Below are 24,478 nucleotides of genomic sequence, written 5' to 3'. Positions count from 1 at the left end.
TCCAGCCCCTGCAATGCAGGAATCGCAGCGGAAGAATTCCTGACAGGTGGCCGTCCAACCTCTGCTTGAAAGCCTCCAAGGAAGCTCTTCCTAATGTTTATTCGGAATCTCCTTCCTTGCAATTCGAACCCATCGTTTCGGCTCCTCCCCCCTGGAGCCGCAGAAAGCGAGTTTTGCTCCTCTTCTTCCCCATGAGGGTCCTTTCAGGTATGTCATATTTCCTTCCTGAACCTGCGAGGATCTGCATGGACCATCCGTCCTGGGGTTCCTGCAGCACCAGATGCCAGGATTTGGCCCCAGGAAATACTGGCTAAATGTCAAAGAAGCGTAACAGCAAGCATGTACAGAGTGCCGGGCAGGTGTGGAGGACTCCCTGGTCCTCAATGGGGTAACTGTGCCCCTGAAGGACCAGGTGCGCAGCCTGGGAGTCATTTTGGACTCACAGCTGTCCAGGGAGGCACAGGTCAATTCTGTGTCCAGGGCAGCTGTCTACCAACTCGATCTGGTACGCAGGATGAGACCCTACCTGCCCGCGCACTGTCTCGCCAGAGTGGTGCATGCTCTGGTTATCTCCCGCTTGGACTACTGCAATGCGCTCTACGTGGGGCTACCTTTGAAGGTGACTCGGAAACTACAACTAATCCAGAATGCGGCAGCTAGACTGGTGACTGGGAGCGGCCGCCGAGACCACATAACACCGGTTCTGAAAGACCTTAATTGGCTCCCAATACGTTTCCGAGCACAATTCAAAGTGTTGGGGCTGACCTTTAAAGCCCCAAAGACCTCGACCAAGTATACCTGAAGGAGCATCTCCACCCCATCATGTGGCTCAGACGCTGAGGTCCAGCTCCAAGGGCCTTCTGGCGGTTCCTTCTCTGCGAGAAGTGAGGTTGCAGGGAACCAGGCAGAGGGCCTTCTCAGTGGTGGCACCCGCCCTGTGGAATGCCCTCCCACCAGATATCAAGCAAATGAACAACTACAGTGGTACTTTGGGTTACATGCGCTTCAGGTTACATACGCTTCACGTTACAGACTCTGCTAACCCAGAAATAGTACCTTGGGTTAAGAACTTTGCTTCAGGATGAGAACAGAAATCGTGCAGTGGCGGCACAGCAGCAGGGGGAGGCCCCATTAGCTAAAGTGGTACCTCAGGTTAAGAATGGACCTCCGGAACGAATTAAGTACATAACCAGAGGTACCACTGTACCTGACTTTTAGAAGACATCTGAAGGCAGCCCTGTTCAGGGAAGTTTTTCATGTTTGAAGTTTTATTCTTTTTTTAGTATTCTGTTGGGAGCTGCCCAGAGTGGCTGGGGAAACCCAGCCAGATAAGTGGGGTATAAATATTATTTTTATTAATATTATTATTATTATTATTATTACTAGTACTACTACTTAGTGAGGGAGTGGGGTGGGTGTGGTTTGCGCGTGACCCACCACAGAGTTTTCTGAGTCTTGCTGTTGACTCCTGAAAAGACGCAATTCTTGAGCCCCAGCACCTATTACAACTCACTCTAGCCTCTGCCCAGGCTCCTAGCTCTGAGACTCACCCCACCACTGACTCTTGGTTTTGTCCTGGGCTTGAAGGTCCCTGGAGGAGGAGACCTCCTCTCCCCCCCCCCTTTAGAGGGGGCACATCTGAGGACACACCCCCTCTCCCGCTCCCCCCTTTGCTTGTCTGGGACTGGCTCCCATCTGCTGAGCCAGCGGCTGGTGGCAGCTGAGGAAACAATCCCACCGTCCGTCGCGCCCCCCCCCCTTCTGCCTTTTGGCCAAATGTTTGCCCAGCTCCAGTACAGCTGGTGTGCTTGGACCAGGCACTGGGATGGGGGCATAGAAACCGGGGAGGGGGCTTGACAGGACACACACACAGCTGTTGGCTCCCAAACCCATTCAGGGGCAGCTGTCTTGCCCGGCAACGGGTTCAGGGGGGGTTGGGGGCCTTGCAGGATGCTCTTTTGTTTCAAACAGGTCTGGTGCAGCTGTTGCAAGGGAAAGTTTGACTTTGCAAAAAAAGGGGGGCTGCCTTTAAACCAGCCCCCTCCCCATTCCCTGTAGAATCTTTTTTTAAAAACTTTTTTTTATTCAGAATTAAAACAAAACATATTATCCAGAAACATATCATCCTTATTTCTCCCCCATTTTTCCTCCCTCCCACACAACTCCACCCCCATCCCGGCTTCCCTCAGTTCCAGCCTCTGATTTCTCTAAGAATGCTGTTTTCTGCGTGTTACACAGTTGTATAGATCCTCAAACTATTTAGCTGATTATCATCAATAAAAAGTTTGTCAATGTTTATTCAGAGCCAGCCAAGGAGTCCAGTTCGCTTTGTTGCGTCTTCAAATACTTTGTAAAGGGTTTCCATTCGCCTTTCAAGTCACAGTTATCCTTGTCCTGTAGCTTATTTGTTAGTTTTGCCAGTTCTGCATAGTCCGTCAATTTTTCTTGCCGCGATTCTTTAGTTGATGTTTCTTCAGTCTTCCATCCCGGTGCTACCAGAACTCTCGCAGCCGTTGTCGCATACATGAAGATGTTTTTCAGCTTTTTTTGGCAGGTCTTTCCCTACAATCCCCAACAAAAATGCCTCAGGTTTTTTAACAAATGTTAAATGGAATTCCCTGTAGAATCTGCTTGGGGGTCTCCATTCATCTTCTCTGCTCCTCGGCGCACCCCCCATCTGCACAAGAGGGGTCAGAGTTACGGGGGGGGGGTGGCTGTACCAGCCCACTGTCTGTACCCCTTTTGTGTGTCTCCACAGCCGGCCGTCTGGTGGGGGTTGGGGGGGAAAGATTGGCTTTGTGGCCATTGTGTGGGGCACACGCGTCACACAAAAGAGAACACTCCATCTCCCCCCCCCCACTCCTGCTTGTCCTCTTCTGTTGTCCTCGTCTGGCTATTTTGGTGGGGGGGGTGCCTTTAACAGCTGGCCAGGGCCATCTGTGAGATGAGAGGAGCCGTGGGGTGGCGGCCACCGTGGGGAGGGAGGGAGGGAGGTGTCCGCAAGCTGCAGAGAGGCTGGTGCAGCAGGCAGAGGGGTCTCTGCGAACTTCCTCTGCAGCGCAAGAGTAAGAATGAGGATCCGCGGTTTCCCTCTGTTGTTGGGGTTGGGCTGGATGACCCCACGGGGTCCCTTCCAACTCTGCAATTCTGTGAATTGCAGGGATTCCTGCTAGAGGGGGAGGCGACAGCTCCTGACCACAATTCAATGACCTGGGAAGGAGCCTTGGCAGTTAGCAGAGTTGGTAAGGGCAACGTGATGACGCATGGGTTTGATCCCCGTGTGGGTGCATTTTCCTTCATTGCAGTGGGTTGGACTAGATGACCCAGGGCTCCCTTTCCAGCTCTAGGATTCCGTCATTCAAAACGGGAGTTCCAACCCCATCGGATTTGGGATCCCTCTGGGCAGCAGCAATGCTCCAATAACTTGAGCTGGCTGAGATCTGTGAGCTTGCAGCGGGTGGCCAGGGAATGTTGCAGCGCTTGGAGAAAAAAGCAAGTGAGAGAAAGGGGAAAGAGAAAAGTTTTTTTTCCTCTCTCTCTCCTTCTTCATGCAGTGCAAACGGTGGAACTCCTTGCCACAGGAGGCAGAGATGGCCGCTAACATGGGTCACTTTAAAATACTGTATTTTTTCACTCCATAAGACGCACCTGACCATAAGACGCACCTAGATTTTAGAGGAGGAAAACAAGAAAAAATATATTCTGAATGAAACAGTGGATGTATGATTTTTGTGGTTCATGCTGTGGCCACAGACATGTGATCTGATGGTGAATTTGGGGTGACCCAATGCAAAAATCCTGAGGATCCATGAGCTTTTACCTCCCCCCTCCCAGGCAGCCTCCCCTAGCATCCCTTATCTCTCTTCTGATCCCACCGATCAGCTGTTTCCTTTCAATACTCCCTTCCCTCTTAGTGTCTTTCCCCTTAGTGTCTTTTCCTTAGCTGGAGCAGTTTTTTGCTCCTCCTTTTCTTCTAATTTCTCTCCTCATTGCTTTAGTCTTCCTGTTTCCCCCCTTTGCAAGTTCGCTGTCTTTACCTCCCCCCTCCCAGGCAGCCTCCTTTATCTCTAGCGTCCCTTATCTCTCTCCCCGATCAGCCAGCTATCGGCGGCTTTGTTTCAACGCCCACTTCCCTCTTTCACAGAAAAAAGAGCAAGATCTGCTTTTTGCCCCTGGGCAATTCGGCTCCAGGGACAACGCATTCGCTCCATAAGACACACAGACATTTCCCCTTACTTTTTAGGAAGAAAAAAGTGTGTCTTATGGAGCGAAAAATACGGTAGGACTAGACAAATTAATGGAACAATGCTTCTGAATCCCAGTTTCTGGAAACTGCAGGAGGGGAGAGAACTCTTGTGCACGGATCCTGCGTGTGGGTTTCCCTGGGAGAAGAGGTTGCTGGGCCAGAGGAGCCTCCTTGGGCCTGATCCAGCTCTCCTTCTATCCAAGGCCTCTTGCTCAACTCCTGAGCATAGCTGTCAATGTTTCCCATTTTTTAAGGGAAATTCCCTTATTCCGAATAGGATTCCTCACAAGAAAAGGGAAACATTGACAGCTATGCTCCTGGGTGATGGCTCTTTTTGGCTTCATGGCCTCTCCGCCCCCCGCCCCCCAAGAAATCCTACCCTCGATCCACCCCAGGGATGCAGGCTGTGGCTTGGAGCCCTTTGTGGAGAATGTGGGGCAGGAGCTGACCCCTCCCCAGGCGATGGCTAAGTAGCTTTGACCTTCTGGCCTTGGGCCGGGTCAGGGGGGAGCAGCTGGTGGCACCCAGCCCCCTTCGCTGCAAAGACGGCCACTTCTCCTCTTTGGTGGGGCTCCTGTGCGCTTGGCAGCCTTGCTGCAGGAAGAAATGTGCTGTCTGCAGAGGCCCCTCCAGGAGGAAAAGGGGCAACCATTTTCCCCTCCCCCTGCAAAGGAGCAGGTGGGGTGGGGGTCCTGCTATGTTGTACCATCTGCAGGTTTAATGCTCAACTGCGTCAGGGGGCTTATTTAAGCACCTCAGGAGTTAAGTGCTAGGACTTTGCCTTGCGAGACTGCTCCTGAGCATGTGGGAAGTGCCTTTCCGCCCGTGTTTGAAATTTCTCGGGCACATTTTGCACCTGGCTACCAGCCACTTGGGATGCGGGTGGCGCTGTGGGTCAAACCGCAGAGCCTAGGACTTGCCGATCAGAAGGTCGGCGGTTCGAATCCTGGCGACGGGGTGAGCTCCCATTGCTCGGTCCCTGCTCCTGCCAACCTAGCAGTTTGAAAGCACGTCAAAGTGCAAGTAGATAAATAGGTACAGCTCCGGCGGGAAGGTAAACGGCGCTGCTCTGGTTCGCCAGAAGCGGCTTAGTCATGCTGGCCACATGACCCGGAAGCTGGCCACATGACCTCGGCCAATAAAGCGAGATGAGCGCCGCAACCCCAGAGTCGGCCACGACTGGACCTAATGGTCAGGGGTCCCTTTACTTTTACCAGCCACTTGCTGCCACCAAGTGAAGATGCCCAGGTGCCAGGATGTCTGTCAGCTGACATTTCCACTATCTAGAGATGCCTGCCTGGTGCAAAATTCGACGATCTGGACTGTTTTCTCACACGTCCTGTCGAATTCTGTCCGTGATACTTTGTCTGCGCCTTCAGAACGAATTTCAGGAACCCAAAATGTCATATTGGAAACTTCAGCTTTCGAGCCAAATGGCAACCAGCCGTTCCGTTTTGGCGACTGGAAACCCTGATTTAAGAACCCACCTGGCTTATATACCTGAGTTTCTAACCATCCCCTGGCCTCTGTCTGTGCATCCCTGGGTCTTCCAGGGTCCTAGGTCTCCCCCTAGCAGCTCCTGTCTAGGCTGCAAGGACTCTGTGTGTTTGTGTGTGTGTTTTCTTTTTCTTTCCTCGGCCTGCAATTGAGGCGTCCCAGTTAAATCAGCGAAGGCAAGATCAAGGGTGTTTGTGGGCCTCCTCAGAGATGGTTATAAAAGCCCTGGCTCCCCGAAGCTCCTTTGATCTTGAGTATGTGAAATTTGCTGGAGATTCGCCTCCCAGTAAATCCTTGCCAAAAGGGAGGGGGGAGGCAAAACGCCCCTCCCCCGCTGTGTTTCTTTTTGTTATGGAAAAATCTGGGTGCAGTGTTACTCTGCCACCCAGCTCATCGGACTAAGTCCGTGGGTCCCTGCGGAAGAAAATGAGCTCAGCCGGACGCAGGAGCAAACTGCAGAAGATCCAAGTTTATTGCGCAACAGGTTCAAGGCGAGATTGAACCCAGAGAAAGGGGTGACATGAACTTTTGAAATTTTCCTCCATATCCCAGAATACAGTGCATGAAACGTCACGAATACATTATGGGAAGGTTGGGTTTCACAAGTTACATCATGAATATACTTTACACGTCATGAATACATTATGAAAAGGTGGGATTACATTAATTAGCATTTTCGGATGAGGGAGGGGGGATATGCGGAGCGGGAAATATACATAGATACACATTTATTGAGTACCGGTGGTGGCAAGACAATGGGTCAGAGATATGCATCGTCTGCCACCTAATATTGCCTAGAGGGAAGGTTTGGTGAATTAAGAAGTTCCTGCGTACGTGACCTGCCGCTTTGGGGATTATGGAAGTAGGGATAGCATTATGGAGTCCACGGGGAACTGAGTTGAATGACACTGAGAGCGAAGAAATTGGAGTTACGGTTGATTTTATATCAATTTTTAAAGATTTCAATGATTTCAAACCCATTCTGTACTATAGGGCAAAAGCAGAAACAGAATGGATACATTGTAACAGGAGGTCTGTGATTGGCTAAAGCGGGGCCATAGGAATAAGCGGGGCCTCGGGTGTTCCTAGAAGGAAGGGGGAAAGGAGCCCCCCCCCTTCCGTTCCGTATCAGTCCCCCATTCGGAGATAGATTTGCATTAAAGTTCTGTAAGAACTTGCAAATCTTTTCTCCGCACCCTAAATCTCGGTGAATGGGATGTGTGGCTTTATGCAAACCTGAAAGGGACTTGCAAGCCATGCCTCTTACGGTCATTTGCAAGTATAGCAGTGCAGGTAGCTGCATATAGGGTATTATATAAAGAACACCTCTTGTATTTTGTTGCTAAATTAGTTGTGGCATTCTCAATAGTGTTTTATGCTTTACACCTAGCAGGAAGGTCTAATTGACTGAAAAATGCAGTTGGCTTCCCCCCCGCCATTTGTGTGTTCTCAGGTGTCAAGGTAGCTCTTCTGTGGTCTCACACTGACATAGTGCTACAGCAACACATCCTGTCTGTTGAATCCCCTCAGGGCTTTCATTTAACCATGTCGCCTGGCATTCACCATAGCTGGCACAGGTTTGGGCATCTCGTGAGGGAGAGGTCTTCGCCTTGGCCTTTAGCTATGGGATTCTATTATAGGCTGTGGTTTTGCACGCATGGGGGTTGCTCACTTGCACTTAAAGGACCAAAAGGCTAATTGCAGCCTGGATACACTTGCCCAATTCAAACTGAGTCCAATTTGAATTTATCTTGCCCCATGGTTCTCAACTCTTCAAACCAATCTGTTAAAAGAAAACCATTCTTAACAAGGGCAGTTGTCCAAATAAGTCAATTTAACTCTATAAGGGATCATTCCTGCTAAACCAAAGCATACGCACCTTCATGTACCTGGTGTTTTATGGATCCAGAAGCTTGTCCTTGGCAAAACGAGGTTTAACACATTTTAAAATGGATAGGGAAAGTTGGCGGTGGAACAATTAAATGTGGTTACAAGTTGATCTAAACATTGGACTACACAATAGTGTGAGCTATTAGAAAGTATAAAATGCATGAGAATTCTCCATTGGTGTGTAAGCAATAAGACATTAAACATAAAAACAATTACACACAAAAATTGCCCCCCTTTGTGGAAATCACACTGTCAGACACATTTCAACATTCTTACATAATAACACATAATACAAAACAAACTAATTAAATATCAGTTACATATCTTGACACAATTGTGATCTTTTATGCATGTATCTTTTGAATCCTGGAGCACAGTCTTAAGGTTCAAAAGTGAGAAAATGTCCTTGCAATTCAACTCCTCCCCTTAGCCATGAGGGGTTGTTGCTGCTTTTCATCATTGCACATCTGTAGAAGTGATATCCTGTAAGGGGCAGGGTTTGGGGGCTTAAAGACAGTTAGAAAAGGGAGGGGGCAAAAGGCGAAAAGGATGTGATGTCCTTCGGTTTCTGTTGGAAGTTGCAAATAATAAAATCTTAGCGAATTAAGCGTTTCATTCATTCCAATATTATTATCACATTTTCCTATAACTACTGTTATTATCTGCTAAGTTTGTTTGCTTTTCTTCACTTAGTTTTTGTTGTTGTTGTTCTTTTCATATTATAAAATAAAAAATTACTCCACATGTATAGAAAGAGAACTGTAAAAATACAAAGGTTAAAAAATAAAAAGGAAGCAAAAAAAATTAGATTACCAGTTAGATGAAAATGGACTTGACACAAAGACATCAGATTCAGAAAATAACTATTATTAAATAGTACAAAGATATTATCAAAATCACACATATTACTACTGGACTGAAAAAAAGGGAAAACAATGGGGAAAACTTAAAATTCACCATGTGCTATCCAATAAAAGAACTTCATGAGACTGGCTTTCAACATGTGATGAACATGTCCCCAAAGTAAAACGCAAACACACAAAATGAGCTATGAGGAACCAAAAATAAATAAATGCTAACACACACAATTAATAAGTAATCTGTTTTGGCATTCTAACATCCCAAATGAAAATAAAAATGTTTCTTGATGTGACATCATCAGCTGTAATGTTAATACTGGGAAATGAGTTAATACCAAGAAAAAATGAATGGCAATTTAAAGTTGTGCAAGTACCTTGCACTAGCCAAAATGACAGAATTAATAAGAGATGCTCAGGCCGAAGGTAAACAAGTACCATTCCACAAACAATGTTTGGTTGTGCTTCGATTAACTTCATAGACATCATGGAGAAACGGATTAAATAAATGAAAACAGATTATTTGTAAGTTAAAAAAAAAAGTGTCAAGGCCACAAAGAGATTGGAGTTACTAATATAGCAGGGATGTCAAGGCCACAAAGAGATTGGAGTTACTAATATAGCAGGGATTCAGACTTGTTTCACAGAACAGAAAGAAAGTTGCTGTGGGAGGAAAAAGGGACAAACACTTTGTTATCGGGGTTCACATATCCTGTTAAAAGGGAAAATTATTTCATGTGAGAAGCTTGTCAGGAAATGCTGTTCCTAAAATTCCCATTGAGGGGGGGAATGCTTTGATATTTACCTGTGAAAAGAATTTGGCATGTTAAGATTTGGAACCTGGAAAGCTCTTGACTTTCGATGCGCTAGTTTTTTTTGGTTTTTTTTTTCTATTGTGGTTTTTTTTGTTTTTGTTTTTTTTTTTTTAGCCTTTTGTCTTGTAGCCCCTGGAGCAAAGACAGATTAAGGGTGATCTCCCTCAATGGTTCCTCAATGGTTCCAAGTTTTTTTTTTTCTTCCTTTTTTTTTTTTTTTTTTTTTTGGGAAGAAACCTCCTCTCCCCCCTTACAGTTCCCCCCTTCCTCTCTCTCTCTTCTTTAGCTGATCTAGCCTCTGTGCATGTGCAGAGTTCATGTCTCAGCAAACATTTTATACTATTGAAAATGTTGCATCCTTTGGCTAAATTACCATTTGAATAAGGGAAAGGAAGGGTAAGGAGTAGATTTTGAAAACAGGGTTTGATTTTAAACAAAAAAAAGAAACTCAGCAATTTAAGTATTCACCAAAGCTAGCAATTTCAGCCCAAGCAAACTGAGACTGCTTCCTTTATGTACAGGAAAGGGCTAATATCCCTCTGGCCATTCGCGGAACAATCAACCGCTCTCTTATTTATGAGTAAAAATGGCCAGAGTTAGAATTCATAGGATTTTTTTTTTTTTTTAACTTCTCAGCCATTTCAGCCTTACCATTTGCAGACAAAAAAATATTATTATTATGATTAATATTAATATTATTTCCTGCCCTTTATTTACAGGAATGGTCAAGGCTAATTCTACTTGATTATTCATTTGTATGTGCTTAAACTTTGAGTAGACTTTTAAGTCTGATTTTTAAATAGTAGACAAAATGATAAACACTGTAATCACTCAAATGCTTGGTATTACCAGTTGGGCTTCACCTCTCACCTTTTAAAACTAAAGAGCAAAGCTAGGCTGAATTTCAACTCCATTACCACACCAGAATTTAAGAATTACCCTCCAATGCTTGCAGACACATGGTCTTCCACACAGCCACAAATTGGGAGAGTTGAAAGGGACCCTGGGGTCATCTAGTCCAACCCTCCAAAATATAGGGTTCACAGCAAGATTTCACAGCAAGATTTGTACTACCAAAGAGGCATACACATTTAAGTACAGATTTACAGCTGGGAAAGGAAACATCTATACTCCTGAGAGGATCTCTTATAAAGCACAGTTAAAGCAGCCCTAGATTTGATTTTTTTAAAGGGAATACACAAGTGTTGCCCCCTCCCCTCTTTGCAGTTTCCTTTAAAGGAAGCTTACTCGGGAGTAAATTTACCTAGCACAGAAGTAAGAAGGGAGAAACCAACTGAAAGAGGCAGAGTGAAACAAGGGGGAGGGGGGGGCATTTTCTAACAAAAGAGGCCATGAAGTCTTATAGAGACTGATATCAGGAGCCTTACAATAACTCTTCTGTCCAACCAAATCAAAGTTGAAACTGGACTCAAATATTTTTTCTTAGAATGAACACCATACTTTTATAGGCATATGCTTAATGAAATACATACACTGCATTTTAGCTTGAGCGAGCAGTTGTGCTCAACTAGGCTTTTGCAGCAGAAACATTAGGTTATCATCACCTTCCAAAATAAGACTGTAGACGGGGCCAACTGTTATGGAAAAATCTGGGTGCAGTGTTACTCTGCCACCCAGCTCATCGGACTAAGTCCGTGGGTCCCTGCGGAAGAAAATGAGCTCAGCCGGACGCAGGAGCAAACTGCAGAAGATCCAAGTTTATTGCGCAACAGGTTCAAGGCGAGATTGAACCCAGAGAAAGGGGTGACATGAACTTTTGAAATTTTCCTCCATATCCCAGAATACAGTGCATGAAACGTCACGAATACATTATGGGAAGGTTGGGTTTCACAAGTTACATCATGAATATACTTTACACGTCATGAATACATTATGAAAAGGTGGGATTACATTAATTAGCATTTTCGGATGAGGGAGGGGGGATATGCGGAGCGGGAAATATACATAGATACACATTTATTGAGTACCGGTGGTGGCAAGACAATGGGTCAGAGATATGCATCGTCTGCCACCTAATATTGCCTAGAGGGAAGGTTTGGTGAATTAAGAAGTTCCTGCGTACGTGACCTGCCGCTTCGGGGATTATGGAAGTAGGGATAGCATTATGGAGTCCACGGGGAACTGAGTTGAATGACACTGAGAGCGAAGAAATTGGAGTTACGGTTGATTTTATATCAATTTTTAAAGATTTCAATGATTTCAAACCCATTCTGTACTATAGGGCAAAAGCAGAAACAGAATGGATACATTGTAACAGGAGGTCTGTGATTGGCTAAAGCGGGGCCATAGGAATAAGCGGGGCCTCGGATGTTCCTAGAAGGAAGGGGGAAAGGAGCCCCCCCCCTTCCGTTCCGTATCACTTTTTAAAAAAATATCTTCTTTATTAATTTAAAATACCACCTTACAAATGGTTACAGCAAAGTTAAACGCGAAAATGAAAAAAAGAAAGAGATGAAGAAAATAAAAATAAGGAGCATAAAAGAATTAACGACAACAAAAGAATATCAGTTTAAAAGCCAGTTATTTATAATGATATTATCACAGCAGAATTGAATGATACTTGTGTATAACAAACAAATGGAATAAATATCTTAGAGGATTATACAGAAAAGGCTATAAAACAAACTGTGCGATAAAATGAAGACAATACAGTGGTAGCTCAGGTTAAGTACTTACCGTAATTCGTTCCGAAGGTCCGTTCTTAACCTGAAACTGTTCTTAACCTGAAGCACCACTTTAGCTAATGGGGCCTCCTGCTGCTGCCGTGCCGCCGGAGCACGATTTCTGTTCTCATCCTGAAGCAAAGTTCTTAACCTGAAGCACTATTTCTGGGTTAGTGGAGTCTGTAACCTGAAGCGTATGTAACCCGAGGTACCACTGTATAAAAAAGTACAACGAGAAGGATTGGAAGTTTCTTCCAGGAAACGTTATTGGAGAAGATATGATATTATATAAACACCTTGCTGTGTTTCACTCCCAGTGAGACTGGGAGACCCCTGGGGTTATTAACCCTTGCTCTGCCAGAGGCTTCTGGGTCTTCTGAGATTTTGGTGAGCTGCATTCTGGGGTCATTCTGGCAGCCCTCCCTGCCGTGAGTCCTGCCTCCCCCTCTCTCTCCTTTGGGGTCCTGAGGGATGCTGAGCGCGGCCTTTTCCCTCCCTGCCCCCTTTGCAGGCCCGGGGGGGTCAGCGATGAACAAGCTGCGGCAGAGCCTGAGGCGCAAGAAGCCAGCCTACGTCCCGGAGGCCAGTCGCCCCCACCAGTGGCAGGCCGATGAGGAAGCCGTCCGGAAGGGGCGATGTAGTTTCCCAGTGCGGGTGAGTCTGGCGAGGGGCGCCGGGGGGGGGGAGTTGGAGGGAGCAGAAGGAGGGGGGTGCCTTTATTTTACAGTGGTGCCTCGCAAGACGAAAAGAATCCGTTCTGTGATTCTCTTCGTCTAGCGGTTTTTTCGTCTTGCAAAGCAAGCCCATTGACGGATTAGCGGATTAGCGCTATTAGCGGCTTTTAGCGGCTTATCTGCTGATCGGATCAGCTGATAAGCGGCTTAGCGGCTTAGAAAAAAGGGGGAAAACCCAGCAGGAACTCGCAAGACATTGTCGTCTTGCGAAGCAAGCCCATAGGAAATTCGTTTTGCGAAGCACCTCCAAAACGGAAAACCCTTTCGTCTAGCGAGTTTTCCGTCTTGCGAGGCATTTGTCTTGCGGGGCACCACTGTACCTTATTTCGTGAGATCTATACGCTGCTTGTTTTAAAGGCGCGACAGCTCCAAAGCCGCTTACAGGAAGAATGAAACACGATCCGTACAAATACCGGTAACTCCTTGAAATATTCGGAAGGTAAAATTGGGCAATGGATGGAAAACGGATCAAAACTCACACAAGTCTTGGGAAGGCTTTTTGGTGGTACCCCCCCCCCCATTTTTTTAATTGATTTTCCATATTTATAAACAAACAAAAATCTTATATGTAATAATTCCACTTTTGTTTAGATTGTTGGATAACTTCCTCGACTCCCCCAAGCTGAGTTTCAATGTATATCATTGCAACAGTTTTCCAAAACTTTTTTCCCATAAAATTTACTTAGGCAATTAACATCTTTCTTTCTTTTCATTTTCACTTTAGACATACTATTCTATAACATCACTTATTTAAATCCTAGGCCAGTCTGGTGCTCGCAAATATTTCTATTTAGATTATCTTAGCATATTTGGTTATATAGTCTTTAAATTTCTTCCATTCCTCCTGGTACTCTAGGTTTTGTTTTGTTTTTTTGCCAAGCACTGCAAATTGTATGGTATATCAAGAGGCAGGGAGTTCCACAGGGCTGCGCTGCCGCACTCAGGATCACGTACTAATAGTTACCCTTTGAATTTGGCCCTGTGGCAAATCGGGAACCAGCGTGGATCTGTGGGTTGGTGACAGGGACTTGCTCCCGTCAGCAATCGTGCTGCAGCATTCTGCCTGCAGCTTCCAGATCAGGCGCAAGGGAAGCCCCACAGAGAGGGCGCTGTGGCAGTCCAGTCTTGAAGAAACCCGTGCATGAACTTCTGTGGCCAAGCTTTCCTGGTCCTGGAAATGGTTTCAGGTCCTTTGGGGATCTTTCATCGCTTTGCCGGGTCCGGATCCCAGCTCAGCCCGGGATTTCCTGAGAGCAACTGCCCAGGCTCTCTGCCAAACCCATCGCCTTTCCTATCTGTGAAATGGGAATATCAGTGGCGATCCTGAGTGATGGGCAGGGAGGTGAGTCCAGCTGTCTGGACTCTGCTCTAGGAACATGTGTGTGTGCTTGGGGAGGGGAATATAAAGAAGTGTGCCTCTGAGCATGTACAGAGTGCCCATTCCTCCACTGTGAATTGCCAGGGCTTGGTTTTCAAAGCAGGTGGGAGCTCCCTTATCCAAACATCCATCATGGATATTATTTGGGGTGGGGGGTGATGCTCACATCTGTCTTTTGACTAGAGTGGGGGGTGTTCAGAGCAGGAAGCAGGAGCCTCACTTCTTTATTTATTTCATAAATTTTTACGCTGCTTGATTGTTTTGAAAAAATGGAGCGGTTTGCGAAAAGAAAAGAGAAGGATAAAGCGATAGAATTATCAGTAAGAAGGATTAATAAGAATTTAAGACTTTTGAAAAGTTTTGAATGCCCTTAGACTAAAAGCAAGTTGAAGCTTAAAATGGGTTTAAGCAGGTGCTGAAAGGAGTACAGTAAAGGGACCACTGCTGCTGCTATTATTATTATTATTATTATTATTATTATTATTATTATTATTATTATTATTATTAATTATTATTATTTTGTTTGTTTGTTAGCACCCCGCTCATCTGGCTGGGTTGCCCAAGCTGCTCTAGGCAGTTTGCTATCAAGTGGCAGGGAGTTCCAAAGTATAGGTTCTACCAGACGAAAACATGGATTTCTTAGAAACATGGAGCAGGTTTCACGTGGCCCCTGCAACAGGGCCAGCTCTGCCGATCTGAGGGGGTCGCATGTGGGGGGGAGGCGATTTTCCGGGCGAACTGTTCCCAAGTTTAAAGGGCTTTATACCTTGACCCCTGTCCTTGCCCCCGTAGTACCTGGGTCATGCCGAAGTGGCGGAGTCTCGGGGAATGCACGTTTGTGAAGAAGCCGTGAAGAAGCTGAAAGCGGTGAGTTGCTGGGGGGGGGGTCTCGCAGGGGGTGTGGGCCAGGGTCTGGTTTCTCTCCAGGAAACGCATGGGGAGGGGGCAGAGAAGAGGCCGGAGGGCAACCTGTGTGTGGAGCAGGGCACTGGCTGCTCTGGTAGGACCTCTCTGCCCTGGGACGTGGAATCGTGGAGTTGGGACCCCCAGAGGTCCTCTAGTCCAACCCCCGTGCAATGTGGGGAATGGCTTATGTGTGTTTCGTGGGGGTGGGTGAGGGGATGCAGGAGCTTTTGCGCCGAAAGGGTCCCAGCAGATCTGTGGTGTTGCCTAACAGCGTTGCCAAATGACTCAGCGTCACGAAGCAGATGGTCAAAAAAGAAATTAAAAATAACAGGGAGACAGGGAGAATCTTTAAAAATTAGCTTGGTGCATGTTTATAATTTTTGCAATTTGAAGGCTTCTAACTAGAAAGTGGGGTGCAGGTGGCGCTGTGGGTTAAACCACAGAGCCTAGGACTTGCCGATTAGAAGGTCAGCGGTTCAAATCCCTGCGACGGGGTGAGCTCCCGTTGCTCGGTCCCTGCTCCTGCCAACCTAGCAGTTCGAAAGCATGTCAAAGTGCAAGTAGATAAATAGGTACCGCTCCTGCGGGAAGGTAAACGGCGTTTCCGTGCGCTGCTCTGGTTCGCCAAAAGCGGCTTAGTCATGCTGGCCACATGACCCAAAGCTGTACGCCGGCTCCTTCGGCCAATAAAGCGAAATGAGCGCCGCAACCCTAGAGTCGTCCGCAACTGGACCTAATGGTCAGGGGTCCCTTTACCTTTACCTATAACTAGAAAGCAGAGTTTGCCCTCCTTGTCATTCTGGACGGAGAGTTGGGCAGGGTTGGGGAGACTTCAATGCCCTCATTAATTAGAAGGTTGAATTTTGCTCTGATTTTATATTTCTATCCTACCCTTCCAGCAGCAAATGTTGCGCTCAGAGTGGCTCCCAATGATCACAAAAGCATTGAAAAAACAGCCAACATTGCAATCACTGTGCCATCGAACACAATAACATATAAATGCAGCAAGCAGCAACCGATTCATTGAAATGATTTTTGCAATTCAGTACAGTCTTATTCAGAAAACCTCAAAAATCATTCATCGAAAAGATTAATACAGAGCTAACGAAACCAGAGTCAGTTGAGCAGATGAGCTTTAACCATTTGCATTAGTTAAATCTTCCAAAATGTAGAGGCAGCGACGCGTAGTGGTTAGTGTCAGACAAGGACCTGGGAGAGCAGGGTTCGAATCCCCCACTCGGAAACTCACCTTGGGAGCCCAGTCCGTGCCTCTCAGACTAACCTTCCTTGCGTGGTTGTGGGGATTAGATGAGGACGAAAAGGACCATCGTATTCTTGAAGAAGGGAGAGAGAGGTTGGGGGTTGTGGAGGCAGCCTGAAAGTGATGGTGGTGCAAGGCCTCTGCTGCCCCCTGCAGCTTTTAAAAAGTAATAACAAAGCAACAAGCATTTTAAAAAGGTAAAGGTAAAGGACACCTGACAGTCCAGTTGCGGACGACTCTGGGGCTGCGGCGCTCATCTCACTTTACTGGCCGAGGGAGCTGGCGTTTGTCCGCAGACAGTTTTTCCGGGTTGTGTGGCCAGCATGGCTAAGCCGCTTCTGGCGAACCACAGCAGTGCACGGAAACGCCGTTTACCTTCCCGCCGGAGCGGTACCTATTTATCTACTTGCACTTTGACGTGCTTTCAAACTGCTAGGTTGGCAGGAGCAGGGACCGAGCGACGAGAGCTCACCCCGTCGCAGGGATTCGAACTGCCGACCTTCCAATTGGCAAACCCAAGGCTCTGTGGTTTAGACCACAGTGCCACCAGAGCCCCATTAATAAGCATTTTACTGTATTTTAATTTTTAAAAGTGGAGCAATTTTTAAATTGGGAGAGATGCTTTCTAAGCAGAGTCAAGCCAACTGACTTCTTTTTAAACCCAATGCTTTGTGTTTTAACGCCTCCATTCTGTTTCAAACCCTTTCTCTCTCCCTCTCTGACTCCCCCCATAAATGTACAGTGGTACCTTGATTCCCAAACTTAATCCGTTTTGCAAGTCCGTTCCAAAACCAAAGTGTTCCAAAACCAAGGCGTGCTTTCCCATAGAAAGTAATGCAAAACGGATTAATCCGTTCCAGACTTTTAAAAACAACCCCTAAAACAGCAATTTAACATTCTAAGGAGACCATTGATCCATAAAATGAAAGCAATAATGAATGTACTGTACTATAAGACAGCATTGTAGATGATAAAAATTAAAATTAATTTTGTTCTTACCTGCACTGATTTCCGCAGTCACACTGTCAACCAATCAGTAGCTGAACAGTCACAAAAACAAACTGATCGAAAAAGCTTCAAAAACAGAAACACGAAATAAATAGCAAAAACAAAAGCCCCAAACTTTAATCAGTTCTGGAAGTCCATTTGACTTTTGAAATGTCCAAAAACCAAGGCGCAGCTTCTGATTGGTGCAGGTGCCCTGGAAACAATAGCCGACAGCCGCATCGGATGTTCGGCTTCTGCAAAACGTTTGAAAACCGGAACATTTACTTCTGGGTTTTCGGAGTTTGAGAACCAAGGCATTTGAGAACTAAGGTGCCAGTGTATACCCAAAGGGCCTTTTCACGCATTCTATGGGGGACAGACCAGTTTTGCCCTTGAATGTGTTCTCAACCAGGGGGGAAGGAGCTGTTTGCCACCCTGGGATCAGAAGGACAGACATGTTGATGTCCATCGCCCTTTCCCCAACATCTGGTGCCCTCCAGATGTTGCCAACCTCTCCTCCCTTTGGCCCTGACCTTCTGCCCTGCTGGCTGAGGCTGCTGGTAATTGTCGTCCAGAACAACCTTGTGGGTGGGGGGGAGACTGTGACCCCTGCTTGGGCGCAGCGGCCTGGTTGCAACAACCAGTGCCATCTCCAAAACCCAGGAGAGCAGAAACAAAGAAATTCATTCTCTCCTTCCTTCACCCTGGAAGAAAACCAGAGAGCCCATGGGGCTGTAGCAAGACTGGCAAAGTGAAATTCTGTTAACATTCCTGCCCTCCCTCTCATTGCCCCCTCCCAACAGAGCGGCCGCAAATCGGTGAAGTCGGTGCTTTGGGTCTCGGCGGATGGCCTTAGAGTTGTGGACGACAAAACCAAGGTATGAAGTTGCTGCAGCTCAGAGCGCCTGCTCTGGATACGGACGGTTCTGGGTTCGAGTGATGCTCTTTGTGGCTTCCCGGGAGAGCCACGGCGGAGCCCCGGAAGCTGCCTTCTGCTGGCCCGAGGGCTCCTTGCGCTCCAGCATCAAAGCGGCGACATGGAGGAACTTTTGCCTCGGGGAGCAGCAGCCTCTGGGCATGCGCAGAGGGCAGCTTCCGCTCGCACGATGCAAGCTCTCCCTTCCGCAGTGTCACGCCTGCCCTTTCCCTTTCCCCTCCCGCCAGGATCTGATCGTGGACCAGACGATTGAGAAGGTCTCCTTCTGCGCCCCAGACCGCAACTTCGACAAGGCCTTTTCCTACATCTGCCGGGACGGAACCACACGGCGCTGGATCTGCCACTGCTTCCTGGCACTGAAGGACTCGGTGGGTGGCGCCAGGGGGGCACACGGACGTTGCAGACCCGTGCATATGGAGCTCTTAACCATAGCTGTCAACCGTCCCTTATTTGGCGGGAAAGTCCCTTATCCCAGCGCCGTGTCCCACTGCTGTCCCTTATTGATGATGTCCCTTAAATTTCCCGGGTTTCAAAGGAAGCAGCTCCTCTCCCTCCCTCCCTACCGGCCAGGGAGGAGGGAGGCTCCAACTGTGTTGCTTGGCTGCATTGCTCACCCAATAAGGAGTCTAAGAACGACTGGGGGGTGGAGCTTGCATGCCTTGTGCCAATCAAATCGGCCGCGTTGCCTGGGGACTCGCCTTTGCTCAGCGCTTCCCAGCGGAGAGGTGACGGTGGTTTTCCTTGCTGCATCCCCTTTGCCGGGTTGCTGCGCTGTGGGAACCACCGCTTGAGGCTTCGTTGGGCTGCTGGCTGGGCTTTCTGCCTTTGGCTCGGAGGGGCTCAGAAGTTGAACATACCTGTACTTGGAAAATCCCTTATTTTGGCTGCTGATCCCTTATTTTCAAATCTGTAAATTGACAGCTATGCTCTTAACGGTTTCTGATTTTTTTGCATTGGTACCCCACCTTTTCCACCATGGGGCTCACGGTGTGGTTTGCCTTTGTTCTTGCTTCATTATGCATTCTGTGTTCTCACTTTGCATTTTTAGGTTGTGGTCCTTGGGTGAAGGGCGGAATATAAACTTAAGAAATGATAGCAACAATAATAATCACAGAATCATAGAATTGGAGATTTGGAAGGAACTCCAAGGTTTCTAATACAGCTCCCTGCAGCAACAGCAGCAGCAATAATGAAAATAATAATAATAATAATAATAATAATAATAATAATAATAATGTTTATGGTTCATTCCCTTCCTCATTTAATCCCCACAACAGCCCCATGAGGTAGGTCAGCCCAAGAGGCAGGGACCGGCCCCCAAGGTCACTCCATGAGCTTCGTGGTTGGGTGCAGGGATTTGAACCCTGATCCCAGTCTGGCACTCTAACCACTGCACCACCGCTGCCACTCTCCCCCTGACCGGCACCACCAGAACCATAGATGCTGCTCTGGATGTCCTCCTGCAACGGGCGAAGCCTCAAAAATCACTTCATTGCCCCTTGGCACCCCCAAAGTACCTGCTGGCAACCCTAGAGCTGTGCAGATGCCGTGGGGTGGAAAGGATCAGGTTTAAAGCCTTTGACGCAGAGAGTCGCCATCTCCCTCATCCCAGCCTACCTCACAGTGTTGTTGTAAGGCGGGGGACAAGTCTTCAGCAAACGTCCCGTAAATCTGCCTAGCCCTTTCTCAAAGCCACCTTAAGTGAGTGGCTGCTGCTGCTGCACCTTGTGGCAGGGAGTTCCGCAGGTTATCCACCGACCGGCGTTTGGCGTGGTGTGCAGGGCGTAGGGGCCAACCTTCCTCCTCAGCCGGTGTGAGGGCCGCCCCTGCCCCCCTGGCCTTCCCTCTGGGGTGCTCTGACAGCTCTGGGGTGCTCTGACAGCCTCGTCCGCCTCTCCCCCTTGCAGGGAGAGCGCCTGAGCCACGCCGTGGGATGTGCCTTTGCCGCTTGCCTGGAGCGCAAGCAGAAGCGGGAGAAGGAGTGTGGCGTCACGGCCTCCTTCGATGCCACCCGCACCAGCTTCGCCCGCGAGGGCTCCTTCCGCCTGCCGGGACCCCCTGCCTCTGCCAGTCGACCCTCGGGAGCAAGGCCCCCGCAGGACAGGAAGAAAGGTAAAACCCCGGACTTTGGGTGCTAAGAGCAGACGACCAGGATCAGGCCCCTCTGGTCCAGCATCATCTTCTCACACTGGCCAAATACCCCAAAGAACCGAGGAATCGAAATAGACTGCCCCTGCAGCTGGAGGTTCCATAAGAGTATCAGACGAGCCTGGCTTGCTGGATCAGGCCAAAGGGGGCCCATCGAATCCAGCCTCCTGCTCCCGCAGTGCCCAACCAAATGCCCATTATGAGAAACCTTGCGAGCACGATTCGAACCCAAGGCCCTCTCCCCTCCTTTGGTTTCCAGCAATTGGCATTCAGAAGCTTTTACTGCCTCCAACTGTAGAGGTAGAGCAGAGCCCGTGATAGGCCTCTCTACTCCGTGACTTTGTCCGATCCTCTTTCAAACCCATTCCTGCTTCTTGTGGGAGGGAGTTCCGCAGTTTAACTCTGGGCGAAAAAGCCTTCTCTTTTATCTGTCCAACCTTCAGGTTCATGGCACAAGTTCCAGTCTTAGGAGATGTAGCGTTCCCAAAGCAAGGAAGGATTGGACTCTGATTAATAAAATACACACGAGGCTTGACCAGCAAGACTCTGGGAGGGATGCGTATTCCGTATTTTTTGCTCTATAACACTCACCTTTTCCCTCCTAAAAAGCAAGGGGAAATGTGTGTGCATCTTATGGATCGAATGCAGGCTGCGCAGCTATCCCAGAAGCCAGAACAGCAAGAGGGATTGCTGCTTTCGCTGCGCAGCAATCCCTCTTGCTGTTCTGGCTTCTGAGTTTCAGATTTTTTTTTTCTTGTTTTCCTCCTCCAAAAACTAGGTGCGTCTTGTGGTCTGGTGCATCTTATAGAGCGAAAAATACGGTAATAATAATTCCTGTCCACCCGTCGGCCCAGGTCGTTTTATTCACAAAAGAACTTTTTACACAGTATTCGTAAGAACCAATCAGATTTCCTCTGAGCATTTCAGAAAAAACCCACATGGGGACAAAGTTAAACGACAAAGAGCTAATTTGAGCATGCATAGTAAAAAGGTAAAGGGACCCCTGACCATTAGGTCCAGTCGTGGCCGACTCTGGGGTTGTGGCGCTCATCTCGCTTTACTGGCCGAGGGAACCAGCGTACAGCTTCCGGGTCATGTGGCCAGCAGGACTAAGCCGCTTCTGGCAAACCAGAGCAGTGCACGGAAATGCCGTTTACCTTCCCGCCAGAGCGGTACCTATTTATCTACTTGCACTTTGACGTGCTTCCGAACTGCTAGGTTGGCAGGAACAGGGACCGAGCAACGGGAGCTCACCCCGTCACAGGGATTTGAACCGCCAACCTTCTGATCGGCAAGTCCTAGGCTCTGTGGTTTAACCCACAGCGCCACCCGCATGCATAGTAGTTCAAAGTAAATAAAATAGGAATTGAGGAGGAATGCTTTTAGGAAACCCCGGAAGTCATAAACAGCAGTAAACAAGAGAGGAACGATGGCAGTATTTACCATCTCCTTGTGAACTCTTCCCGGCCCTTAAGATCTATCTATAGATTAAACTACATCAAAGCGACCTTCTATCTTTATGACCCAGGATGCCTGGTGAAGCAACTGGCCTGTGTTTTTTGAATACTTATACAGTGGTACCTCGGGTTAAGTACTTAATTCGTTCCAGAGGTCCGTACTTAACCTGAAACTGTTCTTAACCTGAAGCACCACTTTAGCTAATGGGGCCTCCTGCTGCCGCCTCGCTGCCGGAGCACGATTTCTGTTCTTATCCTGAAGCAAAGTTCTTAACCTGAGGTAATTTTTCTGGGTCAGCGGAGTCTGTAACCTGAAGCGTATGTAACCTGAAGTGTATGTAACCTGAGGTACCACTGTACGTGCCTGTCAGGCGTAGAGAAAGCAAATGGCAGAGGTGTGCAGAGGCTTGTGGGATTCGATCAGAAATTATTGTCAACGAATCAAGCTCAGTCAACGTGATGCTTTCATCGCGGACACAATGGCTTGTTCCATGTTTCATAATTCCTCATAGCAATCCCACCTGACCCCCACACTCTGGATATTTGCACCCCTACAAAAAGGAGAATAAAAAACTGTCCGCTTTCTCCTTTCCATACATAAATCGTATAAAGGCGACCCCTTCCCCAACACCCCAAAATGTGGGCACTTCAGGGGGGCAGGGGAAGGAGGTGCAACCAGGGAAAGCTGGGCCAAGACTCCTTTGCAAGAGAAGCGCGAGGTCCGGGGTTCAGGGACTCCTCTAAATCTTTGCTTTCTCCCCCTTCAGCCGAAGCGGCGACTGTTCCTGCGCCCCCCTCCCCAGCTCCCGCCCAGCCGGGCAGCGCCTCCCCTCCGCAGGGGGCCACGTCGCCGGAGGAGAAGGCCGAGGTGGGGGGCGCCCATGCCATCCCACGCCGCCATGCGCCCCTGGAACAGCTGGTGCGCCAGGGCTCCTTCCGGGGCTTCCCCACCCTCAGCCAAAAGAACTCTCCATTCAAGAGGCAACTCTCCTTGCGGCTGAACGAGCTGCCCTCTACCTTGCAGCGCAGGGGGGACGCAGGTGAGGAACGGGGGGGGGGGGGCAGAGGGAGGTGAAGCGTGGGGGGGCGCTTCGAGAGACCCTTTGGGTACATGGCTGTCATTCCATGGAGGTTTTCAAACGTGCTTCCTCAGTGGAGCTTCCACATGCCATGGCAGTCTACCTTCTGATTACCCTGGCGGGATAAACCATGCCAGGGGCGGGTATAAAACACTTGTAATAATAATAATAATAACCAGCCACTCTTCCAACAGAATATTATAATACAATAACCTATTAAACATTAAAAGCTTCCCTAAACAGGGCTGCCTTCAGATGTCTCCTAAAAGTCTGGTACTTGTTCTCTTTGACATCTGATGGGAGGGCGTTCCACAGGGCGGGTGCCACCACTGAGAAGGCCCTCTGCCTGGTTCCCTGTAACCTCACTTCTCGCAGCGAGGGAACTGCCAGAAGGCCCTCGGAGCTGGACCTCAGTGTCCGGGTAGAACGATGGGGGTGGAGATGCTTCTTCAGGTATACTGGACCAAAGCCGTTTAGGTTTTTTTGTTTCCTTTTTGGAAATCTTTTCTGTTTCATTTCACGCCATATATAAAGCAAGAGGGAACCGTTATAACGACAGGTGAAACTTAGCCGTACCCCTTTGTGATTCGGGGTATATTACTTGCAAGATTCATGATAGATAAACATTTTTTTTGTTTGTTTTAAAAAGAGAGAGAGAAATAAAAGATGGGGGAAAATCCAAACTATAAAATAGGCCCGTAAACTGTGTACGGGGGTTAAAATAAAGTCCAGGTTGTGAAAGACAAAAGCAAGAATAAATGTTTTCCGATGAAGAATATCGGTGCTATGGGGTCATTCAGTCTAGTTCCCAATTTGCCAGGCTTTTGAGAAGGATTGGCTTGGAAATGCTGCTTCCTTTGTATGTGTATAATAAGGGAAATTCAAATAATATAAAAAGGACCTGGAGGTTCTAGTCCCTGTCGAAATCTCAAAGAATGCATAATTTTCTCTGTTCTAGAGCAAGTGGCCCTAAACGTCCAGCGTTTTCCATAGAGCTGCAATGACTATTTGAGCGGCCTGTGTCACACATAAGACCAATTCTTTTGACAATACATCTCCATTAATTAGTGCAACAGCAAAAAAAAATACTTACCATCACTCATTTATTCTTGCTATCTTTCTGCTGGCAGGTGAAGTCCTTTTTATTCCGACAGGGATTTAGGAACTGCCTGTTTTTTTAAGGAAAGGGTGCTGAGATGTTTTTATCGCTCTCATAATCTGCATTTTTAACAGATATTTAAAATTTATATTGTTTTAATTCCGTTAGTTTTTTATTACTTTTTAATGGTGATCTATGTTTTTAGCTTTTTCTATCCTGGTGTTGTTTTTTTACCTGTAAGCTGTCTCGGCAAAATAAAAAGCGGGTATGAATTTGCCTTTTTTATTTCATAAAAGGTATGCACTGCTTGATGGTAGAAAGACAACTTCAGCACGGTTTAGAAAAAGCAATACAATTCTCAGTTTGAATTTTTTTCCTGACAGCTGTAATTAAAAACATACAAAAAGTTAGGACTTAAAACATGCACCAAACATCTAGGTAAGGCTTGTGGGGAGACTGAGGTCCGGGGGTGGTGTGTTTTGTTGGGGGGGGCTCTTGATGGG

General features: G+C 47.6%; 1 protein-coding gene across 1 annotated transcript in view; it reads left to right on the top strand.

The window, feature by feature from the left end:
- The window catches only part of NUMBL (NUMB like endocytic adaptor protein), a 43,393-nt gene that overhangs the window by 7,520 nt on the left and 11,395 nt on the right, over positions 1–24,478 (top strand). Inside the window, exons 2-7 of the mRNA XM_083516283.1 lie at positions 12,501–12,643; positions 14,894–14,968; positions 18,059–18,133; positions 18,420–18,560; positions 20,100–20,304; positions 22,565–22,837. Of these exons, the coding sequence (XP_083372409.1) occupies positions 12,518–12,643; positions 14,894–14,968; positions 18,059–18,133; positions 18,420–18,560; positions 20,100–20,304; positions 22,565–22,837 (895 nt within the window). The 5' untranslated portion in view covers positions 12,501–12,517. The remainder of the gene's footprint in view (positions 1–12,500; positions 12,644–14,893; positions 14,969–18,058; positions 18,134–18,419; positions 18,561–20,099; positions 20,305–22,564; positions 22,838–24,478) is intronic.

The sequence above is a fragment of the Podarcis liolepis genome (genome assembly GCF_965112155.1).
Source record: "Podarcis liolepis genome assembly, chromosome: 7".
Taxonomy (NCBI): domain Eukaryota; kingdom Metazoa; phylum Chordata; class Lepidosauria; order Squamata; family Lacertidae; genus Podarcis; species Podarcis liolepis.
The sequence above is the reverse complement of the archived record's forward strand: the minus strand, read 5'-3'. Positions and strand labels throughout refer to the sequence as shown.